Raw genomic sequence first — 16657 nt, forward strand, 5'->3', positions numbered from 1 at the left:
AAATAATTTAATCGTGGAAAAATATAAGATTTTTTTTATTAACATAGGTTATGTCTTACCTGTATTATATAATACATGAATATATATAAATTAGTACCTTATACAATAGTATAATATAAGAACGACATTCGAGAACACCAACAATAAATTACTCTAATGAATTTTTCTTTATAAAAAATTGATTTAAATTTTTATATCTAATAAGAGCATATACTATTCTTGATCTTAGCCAAAAGATCGAGAAAACTATACTTTCTAACATCGTCGATCGAAAATATTATACTTTCTAACATCGTCGATCCAAAATATTTATAGAAATTTTTATACTCATGGTGTTGCCAATCAGACTAAAGAGAATATATATATTTATATAAAAATAATCAGAAAAAATTATAAATAAAGAATTAAAATTATATTACTTAATAAAAGGTTGAGATTCTGAATTAAACACTAAGCTGGTTATTCTTTTACTAATCAACGCATGCAAACAAAACGATTTGCTTGCCAAACCCTCCCTCCTTTCTAAAACCAACTTAACTAATACATACAAATTGAGGCTTCCCACTTCTTCAAGGTAAATCCCCTAAATGAGCTAGTTGATTATGCTAACTAAAGTAACGTAGGCAGATGCCCTGGTTGGCTGAGTTGAATGGGTTAACCTGCTGACCTGAATACTCAACTAGCTCAAGTCGACTAACCTGCTTAAATCAATTGCCCCGCCTAGATTGATTGGCTAACAAGCCAACTAATCCACCTCGACTCACCTAGAGTGACTAAACTAATTAGATCAAGCAACCCACTCAACATGATATGACCACTTAATGTGATAGACTTGATAGAATTGGTTACTTGAGCTTAATCAAGTACTCGAATAGATCAAATTTACATGCTTAGCTTGAAAATTCACCCATTGTCCTATTATAACAAAGATGTCGCCCTTTAACCAACTAGGCATCCCATAAAAACGCAGAAGACATTCCAGTTCAATGTGTTGCCGCGTTGATTAATCCCCCAGAAGGCAAATAAAATAAAAATAAAAATCAACGCTACTTCCATTGATACATCATTTACTCTCTCGGATAATAAATACAAGAATGATGCACTTATTTAAGTTATAACACCTTCAAATACATCAAATAGACTTAGGATTCAACCCAATCAAGTCGGCCAACTATATGTTCATTTCGTCAATCATATCTGCGCCTTCGGAAATGCCGAAGAATGAAAGAATCTGCGTACAGAGGGTAATTCTTCCTAATGAAACCTTTGATGCACTTCCAATATGAGAAATCTTCTAAATCCCCGTTCATCCGAGCAATGAACAAACATCGGGAGTTTTCAAATTGTGGATGATACCCTATCTGTAAAAGAGAAAGGAGCAGAATCATGAAAAAAATGACATGATAGCAAAGGTTTATGTTGATAAATGTAAGATTGATAATCCATTTAAGAACAATATGATAAATATTCATGAGCTGCAAACAATGAAATTAATTCATTTTAATGTCGACATAAAATATCATATAATTGATGGTTTTTGAAAAATAATTTAGATGATACAGCCATCATGGAGCTCGCAGACCTTCCAATCCCTGGCTGTCAATTCACTTGTATTAATAGACGATCTCAGGTGGCTCTGGCACATCCCAATAGGATCCTTATCAAACAATAGAGTCAACCTTCTCGCTCTTGTTAACAACCTTGACGCTTTCCTCTCTTTCCACTCTGCTTTGCTGTTCAAAATTTTCTATCATGAAGTTGCGGCTAGTTTTTGTACTATACTGGCCATTTCAATTAAGTATACAAGGGGAAGTCAACCTCGGTTCACTTAACCACTCCATCACCCATATCTACAAGAAGGAAGAAGCTGCCCCCACGGGCGGGATCAACTGGTTATGACATGGATTCTTGCAGCATGAGTCGAGAGGTCGAGGGTCTGCGGCAGCAAATGCGATAACATCAATATCTGTCCGTGCTAAACACCTGAGACCACCATGTCATAGCTGGGCCCGTATTCACCGTGATTTACTCCCTCTCATACTTGTGAGGCCGGGTTGAGGGGGCCGCTGGGTTGGCGGTTCCAACCTTGCAGCAAGAAGGAAGAAGCTAGTAGAGTGTGCAAATTTCTGATCTATATCGTGGCTTCATTGCATCCCTAAATTGATTGCTAAAATAGTCTCCAACAAGCTAAAGAATAGATGAACTCTCCAGCGATCCAAATAACTCAAATCAACTGAGGGGTGAAAGTCGACTGGAACTAACAATTGTCAGCTGCCAAAGTGACAAGACTGCTAACGAAGTCAACAGGCTGATATAGATGGCTCCAAAAAATTGCCTCCCAACTAAGCATTTTATTGAGGATATCACTATCATAATTGGACCATATGCAACCATGAGGAAGGCATACACGATCATCATACCTTCCACTTATGGTTGAAGGATCATACCTTCCACTTCTTCATCGGGTGAAGAAAATATTGAAAATTTTGATATATTGCATATATTATACTGATATTTACCGTTTATATTGAAATTGTCGATATACTGAAAAGTTTGATACAGTATTATACCGTACTAAAATTTTCGGTATCAATATCGGTATAAAATTTACCATTTTTTGATATTTCGGTATATACCAAAATACCCAATATATTTATTTTAAAATTATTTATTATTTTAATTAAGTTGGAAAGTTGTATGTAAGGTGCTACAATTGACATAAAAAAAAAAGACAATAAACCAAGCCAACTACATTTAGAGATGGCAATTTCACCCGAACCCGATAGAGGATCCGACATCCGACCCGAATGGAGGAGGGTATGGAGGGACTATCAATACCCGATATCCGACCCGAATACCCGATTAAATAATATATATACATATATTAAAGAAAATTTCTTTTTTTCAAAATCAACTTACTATTTTTGTTGATATTAGGAGGAGACTATATAGATGTTTAATCTATTTTTTTAATTATATATATATATATATATTTTAATAGGTTGTTAATTTTAATATATTTTTGTTGAATGATAATAGTTGGATAGAAAGAAGAAAAATTATAACTATAGAAGATATCCGATCATTTAATGGGTATGGGGACGGAGGATATAGAATCCGATCCAAACCCGACCTATTGTCATCCCTAACTACATTATCCTCTCAGGGAATTGAAATAAAATATAAATTATTTATTATTCTTTAAAAGTTGTATTGGCCTATCAGCTATTGAGATAAAAGTTTTTCCTCTCCTCTCCATTGTTGCCAACTTTGACAAAAAACCAAGCCACTCCTCCCCACCTCAAGCTCGTCAACATTCCCTCCATGGCTGACTCCCCTCTTGATCTCTTTTTCCTTTCCTCTTCTCGAAAACTCTATACAAGACCACTTCTCTTAAAACCCTAACCCAAAACCATTTTCTCATCTCTCTTCTTATTTCTCTTCATGATCCCTAACCCGAACTCGTATACAGTCCTCGATTTACTTGAAGTATTTGTTGAAGTATTCATCATCTTCACCTAGTTTGTTCTCGGATTTCAACAACAAGGCCAAAGGTTTGATTTCTCTTATCCAACTTTTTCCTCTCTTTTTTGGATTTAGCATTGTATTTACTCGTTATGTTTCAGATCACAAATTCTCTGCTTCCACATACAACGAATCATATAAATTATTATCTTTTTCTAAGAGAGAGTCTAATACGCTACCAAGTTCATCCCAAACATCAAACAAATATAAAACATAGACCTCTACGAGTCGAAAAGGATTAAGAAAATCTTCGAAATCAAAGCCTCCTATGGCTCCTAAACAATCCAGGAGTATATTTTAGGACCATTATGAAAAGGGAAAAAAGAAGTTGTGTAACGGAAGCGAATAACAAATCAGGATATGCAAATATTGTAATGTTGAGATCCCAATAGTAAGTCCTAGTGGGTTAAAAAATCACTTGATAAAGAAGTGTAAGTCAAGTCCGCTAGACAAAGCAAGTGGGAATGATGAAAGTCAAACTACATTGACGAATGAGACTATGGGACAAGGAAGTGCCTTTGGCTCCTCATACATTTAATTAGAAAAGTTGTGAATTGAAATTGACAAGGTATGTGATTGTCAATGAAGTGTCTTTAGGGTGTCAAAGGGAAGAGGTTTGTAGAGTTATTGCATGAATTACAATCGAGATTCAGAATTTTTGATCAAAAGAAAGTTGCAAGTATGGTTTATGATCTATTCTGAGTTGAAAAAGCTTAGATACAAAGTGTGATTGGCGATCAAAGGGTAAGTATCACAACTGATACTTGGACATCCATTCAAAACATAAATTATATGGTAGTGACAACTCACTTTTTGGATAGTGATTGGAAGTTGCATAAAAGAATAATTAACTTTAAAAAAATCACTAGTTATATAGGGGAAGAAATTGGCAAGATGGTTGAGGTTTGTCTCAGCGAATGGGGAATAGAAAAGGTCTTCTCAATTGTAGTCAATAATGCTTCCTTTAATGACACTGCAATTGATTACTTGAAAAGAAGAATAAAAATTCAAAATTCATTATTATTTGAAGGGAAATACTTGCACTCGAGTTGTGTGTGTCATATACTTAATTGTTAAGGATGACTTGATGGAACTTAATATTTCAATTAAAGCTATAATTAAAGCTATAAGAAATGCAGTTGTTTTTATTCATTCTTTTCCATCAAGATTAAATAAATTTAGGGAGTTTACCATGCTAGCCATTTTTTCTAATACATCCAATGGTACCTATGCATGTCAAAACAAGGTGAAATGCAACTTATAAAATGCTTGAAGTTGCATTAAAGTATAGAAGGGTGTTAGAAAGGATGATCGAAGAATGGTTGCCTTTTACGAATTATTTTCATGAAAAAAAAATTAAAAGGGTAAAGAAAGGATGGGGCCTCCAATTGTTGATGATTGGGAGAGTCCAAAGGCTTTGAAAAAGTTTTAGGATGTCACTTTGGAACTAAGTGCATCAAAAATTCCTACATCCCAATTAATTTATCAATCAATGATTGCACTACAAATTGAGATTGAGAGAGAGAATTCATTATTTAGATCCAACTCTTCGAAAGGTAGCATGTGCAATGAAGTTAAAAGTTTGACAAGTATTGGAGGAATTGGGATAATATGAATCCTTTGATATTTATTGGGAATATTTTAGACCTGAGGACCAAACTTCAGATGATCAAAGTTAGTGTCAAAAAATTTAGAGGTACTCCTACAAAGATCCAAGAGTTCGTTGATAAGGACAAACAATACTTAGTAACTTTGTGAACTGAGTATAAGGGAATAAATGATATATTGAATGTTGAGAGTCAAAGTATGCAAATAGAGTATGACGGTGGAGATGATGGTACTAGTGGTGGTGGTCTTTGTGATGAATTGTTTAATAATGTGAAAGCACAAAATGAAAAAGAACAACTTCAAGAGACGTCAAATGAAGTGGATAAGTACCTAGCCGATGAGATTGAAAAATGGTCTAATCAATCTTTCAATCTTTTGGAGTGGTGGAGAGGAAGTGAAACTAGGTACCCAATCCTTTCAATTATTGCCAAGTATATTTTTGCAATTCCATGCTCAACCGTTGCCTGCTTTTAGTTTGGGCAAAATGATTGTGGATCCTTCCGGAAGCAATTTGAATCCTAAAATGGTAGAGGCATTGGCGTGCACTAGTGATTTGCTAAGAGCGAAGGAGTTCAATTTTTGGAAAGATCCAACAGATGATAAACTTGAATTATATAGGAAAATTGAAGAGATTGAAAAGCGTAAGAGTTTTTTATTTAATTAAATTTAAATAATATTTATCATATCTAACATGCATTATAATGTTTCTTTTTATAGCTGCAAATGCCACTCAAGACTATGACATAGCTACATGTTCTACTTTCGCCTCCACTTTGGTCTAATTTGAAAAGAAAGATTATATTTATATTGCTAACCATATGTCTATTGAGATCAAAATGTAGGGTCACTAGGAGAGATAGACTAAGATAAGAGAAACTCTGTTCAAAAAGTCTAGTAGCACTCATAGTTGAAAAAATAAATCAGAGTTAAAGAGATACAAAGAAAATATATAAAACATTATTAACCAAAAGAGATCTAAATTACTTAGGCATTATTAATGTTATGTCTTATGTGGCAATCAATGACTAAGTGGTGCAATAAAACCCATATGCCTACCCCTAAAGATATAATAATGCAATGAAGCTCAATTGCCCTTAGTTTATTAGAATTGCTTATTCATGGTTTCCATGGTAGTCTCATATAATATGTATATTTATACAAAAAAGAATTATAAGAATAGCGAAAGGATCACTCCGTCCTTAAATGGAACCACTATATTTTCATTGAAAGGGTCACTCTGCTTACATGACAAGATTGCATATAAAATGCTAGATTATACACAATAACTCTTTCTCTTTCTATCCAAATACTATTTTTTGAAATGGAACCACTATAATTATCTTGACATCAAGTTTTTACACACAATGCTTTCTATTTATGCTTATTTTGGACGATATGTTTTCTTTGTCGCTATGTTTTTGTTTTGCTATCCAAAAAATGCTCTAGTTAGACGATATGAAACTAAGACAAATACGCACATCAAACGAGGAAGAGGAAAACAAAAAACGACTTGGTTAGCAACAATAGAACAAGATAAAATTTATTTAAGTATAGATAATGATATAATAGGGGATAGAGCCTAATGGCGTAAAAGGATCCATATACCTGACCCCACCTATTGGGATAAAGCTTGGTTGTTGTTGTATGCTTTTGTTTTTCTTCTTAGTGGTTAATTTTGGCTAACTTTGGGTTCTTAAATGTCAAACATTTGTAGTGCTAGTGTTTCCTTCAACTATTATATGTATTCACGAAAATATTTTTCTTTTGCAAGAACCATGTTTTAACTTCAATTTTTGACATAATGCTTTGCTTATTATTTGTTGTTGTCAATTATTAGATTACTAGAATCACGCTAGATAGAAGATGTGTGGAAAAGGAGGGAAACACTCAGAAAGTCAATTCCCCTCCTTTCTCTCATATCTTCCATCTTAGTATTCAGACGCTGAAGTACTTGGTGAACTCTTATGATGATGTGAAGTTTACATGCATTAAGTTTTTTTGAGACCATACAACAACAAGAGTTTTTAGAAAAATTGAAATCCTTATGAAATGATATCTAATCTGATGCTCTCACCATATTGATTTCAAGCAGTTGTTTGTTCTATACTATATACCTTGTAACTTTAATTCTTTTTTTTTCAATGTAATAATCAACTTAAGCTAAATGCAAATGTTGTCTATCAACATAAGCTAGATGCAAATGTTATCCATAGTTAATTGCCAATATACCTTTGCTGCAGCTGTTTGATTTCTTCTGCTACTTGATGATTCTTTAATCTTATTTGAATGTGTTGGTTTGCTTTGTTCTCTAGATCTCTAGAATCACAATTAAGTTTTTTTTTTTTATTTGTTCACTGATGCATTTAATGTAAAATGGTTTTGACTTTTTAACATTTTGATATTAACACCATATGCATGCTCTACCTCATGTATTGGTCAAATGCTTGATGCTCGTTTTAAATTTTTGCTAGGACTTGCAAGTTATGTCCTCTCCACCACCCATTCAGTCAACTACCATAAACAATGATCCTGCTATATAGAATTCAGGTATGAAGATGATCTACATATTCATAGTTGTTGACTTTAAAGTTTTCATCGTTGGATATCTTAAAATAATTAAGAGTCCATTATCCTCATCATGTATCTACTTCTACAAGTGTGCCTACTTGGTAGTGGAGGTGCAGCAGATGTTACTTCTCATTCATTTAGAAAGTGGTTTGATTTAACCTAATACAAATTACAAAGTATTTCCTTTTGTGCTTTTTTGGATAGGGAAATTTTTTCGGATAAGAAAAGGCACTTTTGTAATCAATACTTTAGTTGATTTTTGTTGTTGTTGGTGAACTTTCTTTTATAATTAATACTTTAGTTGATGTTAGTTGTTGTTGGTGAACTTTCTTTTGTAATCAATACTTTAGTTGATGTTAATGATTGATTGTGTTTTTTCTAATCTTATTGTTTGTTGTCCATTTGTTAATGTTTTGTTATTATGAATAGGACAATTGTGGGGGCTTCTGAATTGGTTATGTTTCTTATTATTAAAGTGATTTCGGTATATCAAAATTTTCAGTATGCCGAAATTTTCAATATGACCGGTATGCAATTTATACTATACCGAAAATTCGGTATATCGAAACTTCTATATATTGAATTTTTGGTACGACATCGATATAAATTCTTTTATACGGACATTTTCGATATGGTATATGGTAACATATACAAAATTCAATATACCGTACCGAACCAGTCATACTCAGCGGCACTCGTTGTGCAAGCAAATAACCTTAGAAGATTAGCAAGTATTTAATTGAGTTATGCATCATTCAGACTAAAGATAATGATAAAACCTTGAAAATTTTCCTAATAGACATAGATCAAGTTAGGAATTTCCCAATAGGCTAACAAGGTTCCAATTTTTTTTTTCCCAAAAGCAAACTTTTTCTTCACCTTTCTTTTACAACCAAGTCTTATCTCACTAGGCAGAGTCGGCTATATGGATTCTTATACGCCATTGGACTTTATCCTCTACTATATCATCATCTATATTTAAATAGATTTTATCTTGTTTTATTCTTGCTAACCAAGTCTTTTTTTTAATTTTTCTCTTCCTCATTTAATGTGCGTATTTATCATAGTTCCACATCAACTGGAGTATTTATTGATCGTCTAAGTTATTGATCGTCTAAGTACATGTCCATACTATCTTAAATGTCTCTCGGAATTTTCTCTCAATAGATGCAATTCCGACTCTCTCTAATGCTCTCATTTCTTATTATGTTCATCCTCGTATGTCCACACATCCACTTTAACATCCTCATCTCTACAACTCTCAATAGCATAACACGTCTAACCGTTGTTTTTTTAGAACTTCCCTTTAAGTTTTAAAAATACTTTACAATCACATAGAACACCCGATGCTCTTTCTCATTTCAACCATCCTGTTTGTATTCAATGTAAGACATCTCTCAATCTCTTCATCGTTTTACAAAAAAACGATCCTAAATACTTAAAATTCTCAATCCAGACAACTTGTTATCTTCTATCTAATAATTATCTCATTACGTCTAATATTGTTAAACTTAAATTTTATATATTATATCTTTACTCTACTAAACTTAAAACTTTTTATTTATAGTGTTTCCCGTCGAGATTCTAGTTTATCATTTACTCCTTCACGTCTCATCTTTCATCCGTGATTAGTGTAAAAAGACAAGGACTTAGAGTTGATGTTTAATATAATGTTATCTTTATTGAAAATGTTCATACATATACTTAATTAGTTCAATATATGATATGTTAACTCCTCTCTTTTCTAGAATTCTCCATATAATTTCTTTTGGGACTCTATATAAGCTTTTTCTAAGTCGATGAATATCATGTGTAGATCTTGCTTATGCTCTCGATACTTTTCAATTAGTTACTTGAGAAGATGTATAACTTCTATTGTTGACCTTTCAAGTACGAACCCAAATTGATTTTCGGTTATCCTGGTCTCCTTCTTTAATCTTCTTTCTATTATTTTTTTTTTCAAAGTTTCATGGTATGACTCCTTAGTTTAATACTCCTATAGTTTGTAAAATTTTATACATCTCCATTGTTTTTTATAAAAAGAAACTAGAATACGTACCCTCCATTAATCAGATTTTTTTTCTATTTTCAATATCATATTAAATAATTGTGTAAGCGATTTAATACCTTGTTTTCCACTTTCATACCTCTATCGGAATATCATTTGGTCCAACGGTTTTTTCATTTTCCCATTTAAAGCTTGTTTTATTTCTGAAATTTGAATTCTACAATAAAAATTTAAATTTCTATACTCATTTGGGCTACTTAAATTACCCAAATTAAGTTGGTCACCTAAACCTTCATTAAAAAGTTGATGAAAATACATCTTACACCACTCTTTTATGTCTCCTTCATTTACTAGTACCCTATTGCATTCATCTTTAATACATCTTATTTAGATAAGATCTCTTCTCTTCATCTCTCTCACTTTAACTATGCTATAAATGTCTCTTTCCCCTTCTTTTGTATCCAGTTTTTGATATAACCGTTAAAAAAATTTATTTTTTGCTTCATTCACTGCTTTCTTAGCCTCTTTCTTGGCTATTATATATATATTTTTTAAGTTTTCCTCGTTCTTACAAATATATAATTCCTCACTTTTCCCTATACTTTCTCATTCTACCACTAAGATTCCTTACTGGGTAACTCACCGAGTATACTCTTAGCTACTATTTTCAACTTTGATATCATCTTATCCTATGTCATATTAGAGTCACTGTATATTTCACCTAATGTTTGTACTTCTATCTTCTCCTTAAATATATTTTGCTTCGCATTCTTTAACTTTCACCACTTAATTCTAGGAGTCATGTATATTTGTTTCTATTAATACTATAATTGAGGTGTATATCCATCACTACTAACTTATATTGAGGAGTTAAGCTTTCTTTAGGGATCTGGAAACAGCCTCTTGCAAAAAAGCAGGGTAAGGCTGCGTACAATGGATCCTTCCCCGGAACCCCGCATAGCAAGAGCTTCGTGCACCGGACTGCTTTTTTTTTTTAAACTTTCTTTAGGGATGACCTTGCACTCTTTATAAATCTTTCTGTTTCTCTTCCTAACCATAAGAAAGCCAATTTATAATTTATTATTCTCACTTTTGAATGTAGTCAAGTGTTCTATTCTTTTCTTAAAAAACGTATTAGCTAGTATAAGATCATATGCTATTGCAAAATCCAATATCGTTTTCCCTTCTTTATTTCTTGTTTCGAACCCATAACCGCGTGCACCCTCTGATATTTCTCATCTTTCACTCCGACATGCTCATTTAGATCGCTCCTATTAAAATCATTTCATTTGACGAAATATCTTGCAATACTTCATCTAGGTTATTTCAAAACCTTGATTTGGTATCTTCATCTAATCCTACTTGAGGTGTATATATGCTAATTATGTTTAATTCTATCCACTTTCTAACTACTTTTACAACTTCATCCTTTAACAAACTATCTACAACAATACTCACTCCATTTCTTGTTTTACTCTTTCTTGTGTACCATGACTTAAAACTCGAGTACTCTTTCATCTTCGCCTTCTTGCTTATCCATTTTATCTCTTGTACACATAAAATACTAATTCTTCTCCTAATCATCGTACCTGCTACCTCCGTTGCTTTACCATTGAGGGTTCCTATATTTTAAATCTTAGACTATTAGTTTTCCTATAATATTTATTTTTATCCAACCTATAGTGTGAGAACTCTTGTTTATTTAACACTACACTCAAACTCTCAAGAAGATGTAGTGGTCCTTGTCAATATGTTACAATCGGACCCTGTAATGATTTTCTGGAGATGTAACGATCCTTGCTAAGACATTACAGTTGGACCCTATAAGGTAGCGGTGGATCTACATTAGGACATGAGGGGGCCACGGCCCCCTCCCCCTCCCAAATTTTTTAATAACATAATTTTATAGAGAAATTTTTAAAATTTTATTAGTATATATATATAATTTTACCTTAATTTAAAATATATGTATAGTTGGTCTAATGGTAAGTTTTATTTTTATTTTAACACACCTCTTGAGTTCGAATCTTCGTAGGACTGAATTTTAAATTTTTTTTTCTTCTTTATTTTTCACATTTTAACTAATATACATTATGCATTTTGAAAATTTGGAGAGGTCATTATTATATAATGCATTAATAATTATTTTTGTCACTTAGTATACGACCCCCCAAATCTAAAATCCTAGATCCGCCTCTGCTATAAGTCATTCCTTCCTTAGAACAACCTAGCATTAGTTCAATAGTTTAATGGATCCATTCATTGAACATTTACATTAGTTTAAGGCTGGTTGACAACCTAATGCAACCTCCCTCCTTTTTCCGAGCTTGGGACCGACCATGACGAGGTAATTCATCATGGGCGAAGTTATAAACACCCAAAATACCTTTGGTGTTATAAACATTTGTTTTTCTTTCTTGATCTTTTTAGGCCTAAACATTATCTCTTTCAATAAATAAGGATAGACTTGTGAGAGTAAGATCCATTTAGATTTTTCCAAAATTTAAAATTTATTTTAGGCCATTAAGGTAGTTTGGTTACAACATCATGATGGTTCCTATGCATGAAACAAGGTTTAAAATCTTGGAATTAAGGTCCTCCCTAGCTAGAACAAATCAATTTTTGTGTTGTTTCGGTCATGCCAAAAAAACTGGTGTCGGCCTAAAAGAAGAGGTAGGCTTTTGGGTTTGCATGAAAGTCATGTTTGAGCTCAATGAATCACTCTACATGTCCACTTGTGTATTGGGGGTGTTGGAGCTTCTAGTGTGTCAATCAATAGACAAAAAGAAGATTTTATTTGTGCCAATTAACATTGCACAGAATCTAAACCATGACATGAGACATAAATTTGAGTATGTACGTTTTCCTAGGAAACCATTGGTTCTAATTATGATCTTATGTATGTATCTTAACATGTTTTGGTCCATCAAGGTGTTTAACCAAATCTTCTTGATGGATCCTGTACATAAGGGGTAGTTGAGGTATTTTGGATATTTCATACGAGGAAGTACACCCTTTGAGAATTTCTGAACCAGGTGCAAGTACAGTTGTTGGGAAATTGCTAACTTTAGGTGCACCATTTGAGAAATTTGCTTGTCGCCTTTAAGAGATAACCAATAACCATACAAACGAATCTTTCAAATGTTTGACCAATTAATCCCTGCAATGTTGCAACTTGTATACATTTGTGACAATACTTTAATTTTTACCATACTTTTAAATATTAATATTTTATGATGGATTGCGCGTTCCTTCCCTAAAAAAACATTGTTGCATTTTGGTGAAGTTATCAAGAAAAAGATCATACTCAATATTGCCTTTAACTTTGAAACTTCCTAAATGCTTGGGTTTCCTCTCATGCACAAAAAATAACAGTTCATTTATAACAAACCAATGCTTGTAGTATGAGTCTTTTTGTTTTCATTTCACTTACAAAAACTAGTATAAACACTAAGACGTAAATGTACTATCTCATCTTGCACATGTGTCTTTATGTATTGGCTCAGGTTAGTAATCTTAATAGTTCCTCGTGGACAAGTCACAATTGGGGTGCCAGTTAATAAGTCATAACAGAAATGGTAGGAGACCAACAAGTAGCTCAAGTGGTGATTGAATACCTAGATTCAAGTGATCAAGTCTCGGGCATTGTTGGTGATGAGGATTGTTGGAGGAAATGGATATTATTCTGTGAAATCTTCTAATTCCCAACAACATGCTCATTTACACTCCAGTCTACTTAACAACATCTAAATTCCTTCAATCAATTATTAAGGCACTAACACCATGCAAGCAAATCATTGGATTTAGACTATGTAAAATATCCAATATCAACATAGAATAGAATGGTCCTCATCAATATAATATGAGAAGATGGAGACATTATAACATACACCTTTAATTTATACGAACACATTAACCCATAAATCAGGAAATAATTACTTGGATAAGGCATTAAAATGTGTGAATTATAAAGACATACTGTGATATAATCAATTCCACAACCTATCTTCTTCTGAGACTGTGGATGATATGGAAGCAATCTTTCTAATATTGTCTTTTCATGCTCAGGAATCAGTCTGTCTCCACTTTTATACCTGCAAAGTGATAATGCATCCAATAACATATTAGCGAGTGTGCTCAAGAAAACTACTAAGCATTCTAATAAGATTAACATTGGGATAGAACAGAAAATAGTTAAGGGAATCTAAATGGTGTGTTTTTAGTTTCATGCTAGCAGGATAGAACTTTGCAGTGGACATGGCAACAATCTACAAAGTTTCATGCTAGTAGTCTAAACCAACTTTTCACCTATTCTTATCATACTTAGGAATCATAGCAAGGGAGTCAACTACTTAAAGATATTCACCTGTATAGATCTAAACCAGAAGAATGCATATCGATATAGTTATATAGGTGACCCCAATATATGGCTTCTGAAAAAAACATTTTCAAGTTTTTTTATCATAAAATCTAAAATTTTTATGGCCCTCCATACGGAAATTATTTGTAAGTCACCTTGTTCAGTGCTTACACTATCATTCTTAAAGGCAACCCAATCAGCACAAAATTTACTTAAACATGGGTTCTCTCCTTACTGCAATCAAGTTCACACCAGAGAACATACTTGCATTTTCATAAAAGGTAATAAGTAAAGTCGTTTCAGGTATTGCCAAGTCATATTTCATTCAACTAGATTTTCAGTAATCATCTAATAATAACAATTTTCAGATGTTAGAATTAATATACTTCTCTTCCAAATGTTCATTCCTCATTTTGCTAGTCTTTAATTTTTAGGTGCCAGCAAATCATTACATTTCTCTCTAATTTTTTTGTCTACCTTGCAAAACAGATTACCACCAAAGTTATGGTATAATAAAATTATCCACATGAAGCATCCAGGCTCACCCAAAACCATTCGTATCTCTTAATCTAGGCAATTCATCGAATAAGAAATGGCCTCCAATTACATGCTGTTCTCATCGCAAATGGCATTAGCAGTTGTAATAAAAAATAAACTGCAACCAAGCAAAGAAATATGTTTCAATGAGATTAAAACACAGAATGGGATTTAACTAATAAAACATATTTAGACTCGAACAAGCGAGAAGATTTGTTTCAAATAAGAAGCTTCACCTACTTTCCAGAGTGCAGGATCATCCTAACAAAGCTAACAAGGGGGACGGTGTCCTCCAAAATCACGTCCTCCCAGTCCAACCAGTCCTCGTCCTTCCGCCGCCGGCTTCTTCCCGGCGTCCTCCGATCTGCAGAGGAGAAAGGCTCGTCCGGTTGATCTTCCTGCGATGGGGCAAAGTCGAGGGGCCTCCTTAGCAGCGCAGGATCGTCAGCGGCAGCGTGGCTCTTGACCCTGACACCATCTGCAGTGGACCGGAGGGTCAAGCATGCGAAGCCAAGATGAACGGGGAGCAAAGGGGAGGGGCGAAGCAGAGAGGAGAGACGAGAGTGAGATGGGTTGCAGCGGTCATGAAAGAGAGGGCGAAGCGGGAAGTAAGCGGAGCCGGAGGCCATGGGCGCGATCTACTCCGTTCTGCTAATTTACGCCATAGTTCGATGGCGCCGGCTGCTCTCCCTGCTTCTTCGGATGGAATATGGATAAAGGATTTCAATGTGGAGAGAAAAAAAAAATAAAAACTCTGCACTAGTATGACGTGGCAGCTCCGGATCCAAGTTCACGAAGCAATAATCCCCACGTGGATCGACTCCTTCTATTGAAAACTTGACTTGGAGCATCTCCAATGATTTTCAAAGAGGTTTGTCAAAATAAAAACCATTATGATTGTTAGCATAAGATTTGAGATTTTTAATTCTGAGCAGTTTTGAAAATTCAAATTTTATTTTTCTTTCAAAATTAATAATAATTAATTAATAATTAGATTTTTAAATTTGTAGATTTTTTTTTAATTATAGAGAGGGTAGTAGGATTTTATGATTAAAAATTATTAAAAAATAAATTAAAACTCCAACCATTAAAGATGTCTTAAATTATTATATTGAAAATAAGTCTGGTATTAACACATTCATAATAATATTTTTATAATATATCGAAATTATAAAGGCATTCCCAATAGGGACTAAATTGTTGGGTGGTTTAAAAAATAACCTTCATTTTTAAATCTATTATCATCGGGTGGTTTAGATTTTTTGTTTAAATAAAAAACTAGTTTGCATAGGCTAAAATAGTAAGCTAATGAATCTATTGTTTTTTTAATGTTACTTATTGGAGATGTTTTACTGAGTTCAAAATTTTTGATGTGATAGGTGATACAAGAAAAATAAATCTACTTTTTAGGGTGATCATTGATGATCGTGATGCCTTTAGGGCACCCACATTGGTATGAATTAATTCTCCATAATTTATCTTCCATCTAAAAAATTATAAAGTCCTCGTGCCATATATTTATTATATTAATATCTTATTTATTTTTTTCGTGTTGACCTAGGGACGGACCAGGTGAGACGCTGTGACGTGCGAATCGCATTTTACCACTATTATATTAACATCTTACCATTATTTATACATACTCACATTAATTTAATATAAACACTTACTATTTATGGTCTCACTATCCACCACATCATTATTCTTATTTTATAGTAAATAAATACCTTTTAAATTTAAATTTTGAATTTTAAAATTAATATTATTTAAATAAAATAATAATATTTTTAAAAATAATTTAATTTATTTTTTTTAAAAAAAAATATTAGTTTAATAAATTAAAATTATGAAGAGTTGGGGCTATTTATTATATATTATTATTTAAAATATAAATCATTATTATTTAAAATAACATAATATTATTATTTTAAAAGTTTAATTAATGTTTAATTAGTAACTGCTAGTTGTAATAAAATAAAATAAAAATTTTTATTAAACTAAATTAAAAGAGCATTACATCAATTGATGTTATTAACCACCAAATAATGCCA

The 16657-nt window shown here is 32.8% G+C and overlaps 1 protein-coding gene across 2 annotated transcripts; it reads right to left on the minus strand.

The window, feature by feature from the left end:
* Window positions 1–1028: 1028 nt before the first annotated feature.
* On the minus strand, window positions 1029–15338 carry LOC121967696 (protein DCL, chloroplastic-like). 2 transcript variants are annotated; one of them, XM_042518081.1, is made up of 3 exons: window positions 14847–15338; window positions 13712–13803; window positions 1029–1361 (listed from the first exon to the last, which is right to left on the minus strand). In XM_042518081.1, the coding sequence occupies exons 1-3, from the start codon at window positions 15233–15235 to the stop codon at window positions 1339–1341; spliced, it is 504 nt and encodes a 167-aa protein (XP_042374015.1). In that variant the 5' UTR covers window positions 15236–15338; the 3' UTR covers window positions 1029–1338. The 2 variants fall into 2 exon arrangements, with proteins under 2 accessions (XP_042374015.1, XP_042374014.1); XM_042518080.1 differs by having other exon boundaries at window positions 13689–13803.
* Between the last annotated feature and the right edge of the window lie 1319 nt (window positions 15339–16657).

The sequence above is a fragment of the Zingiber officinale genome, chromosome 3B (assembly GCF_018446385.1).
Source record: "Zingiber officinale cultivar Zhangliang chromosome 3B, Zo_v1.1, whole genome shotgun sequence".
Classification (NCBI taxonomy): Eukaryota; Viridiplantae; Streptophyta; class Magnoliopsida; order Zingiberales; family Zingiberaceae; genus Zingiber; species Zingiber officinale.

What these genes read in the sequence shown, in the direction of transcription:
- LOC121967696 (XM_042518080.1), bottom strand. Translation starts at nt 15,235, where the DNA reads ATGGCCTCCGGCTCCGCTTACTTCCCGCTTCGCCCTCTCTTTCATGAC. An exon ending in ATGATCCTGCACTCTGGAAA is followed by an intron (nt 13,804 to 14,846) that starts GTAGGTGAAGCT and finishes ATCACTTTGCAG; the next exon opens with GTATAAAAGTGGAGACAGAC. An exon ending in GTGGAATTGATTATATCACA is followed by an intron (nt 1,362 to 13,688) that starts GTATGTCTTTAT and finishes TCTCTTTTACAG; the next exon opens with ATAGGGTATCATCCACAATT.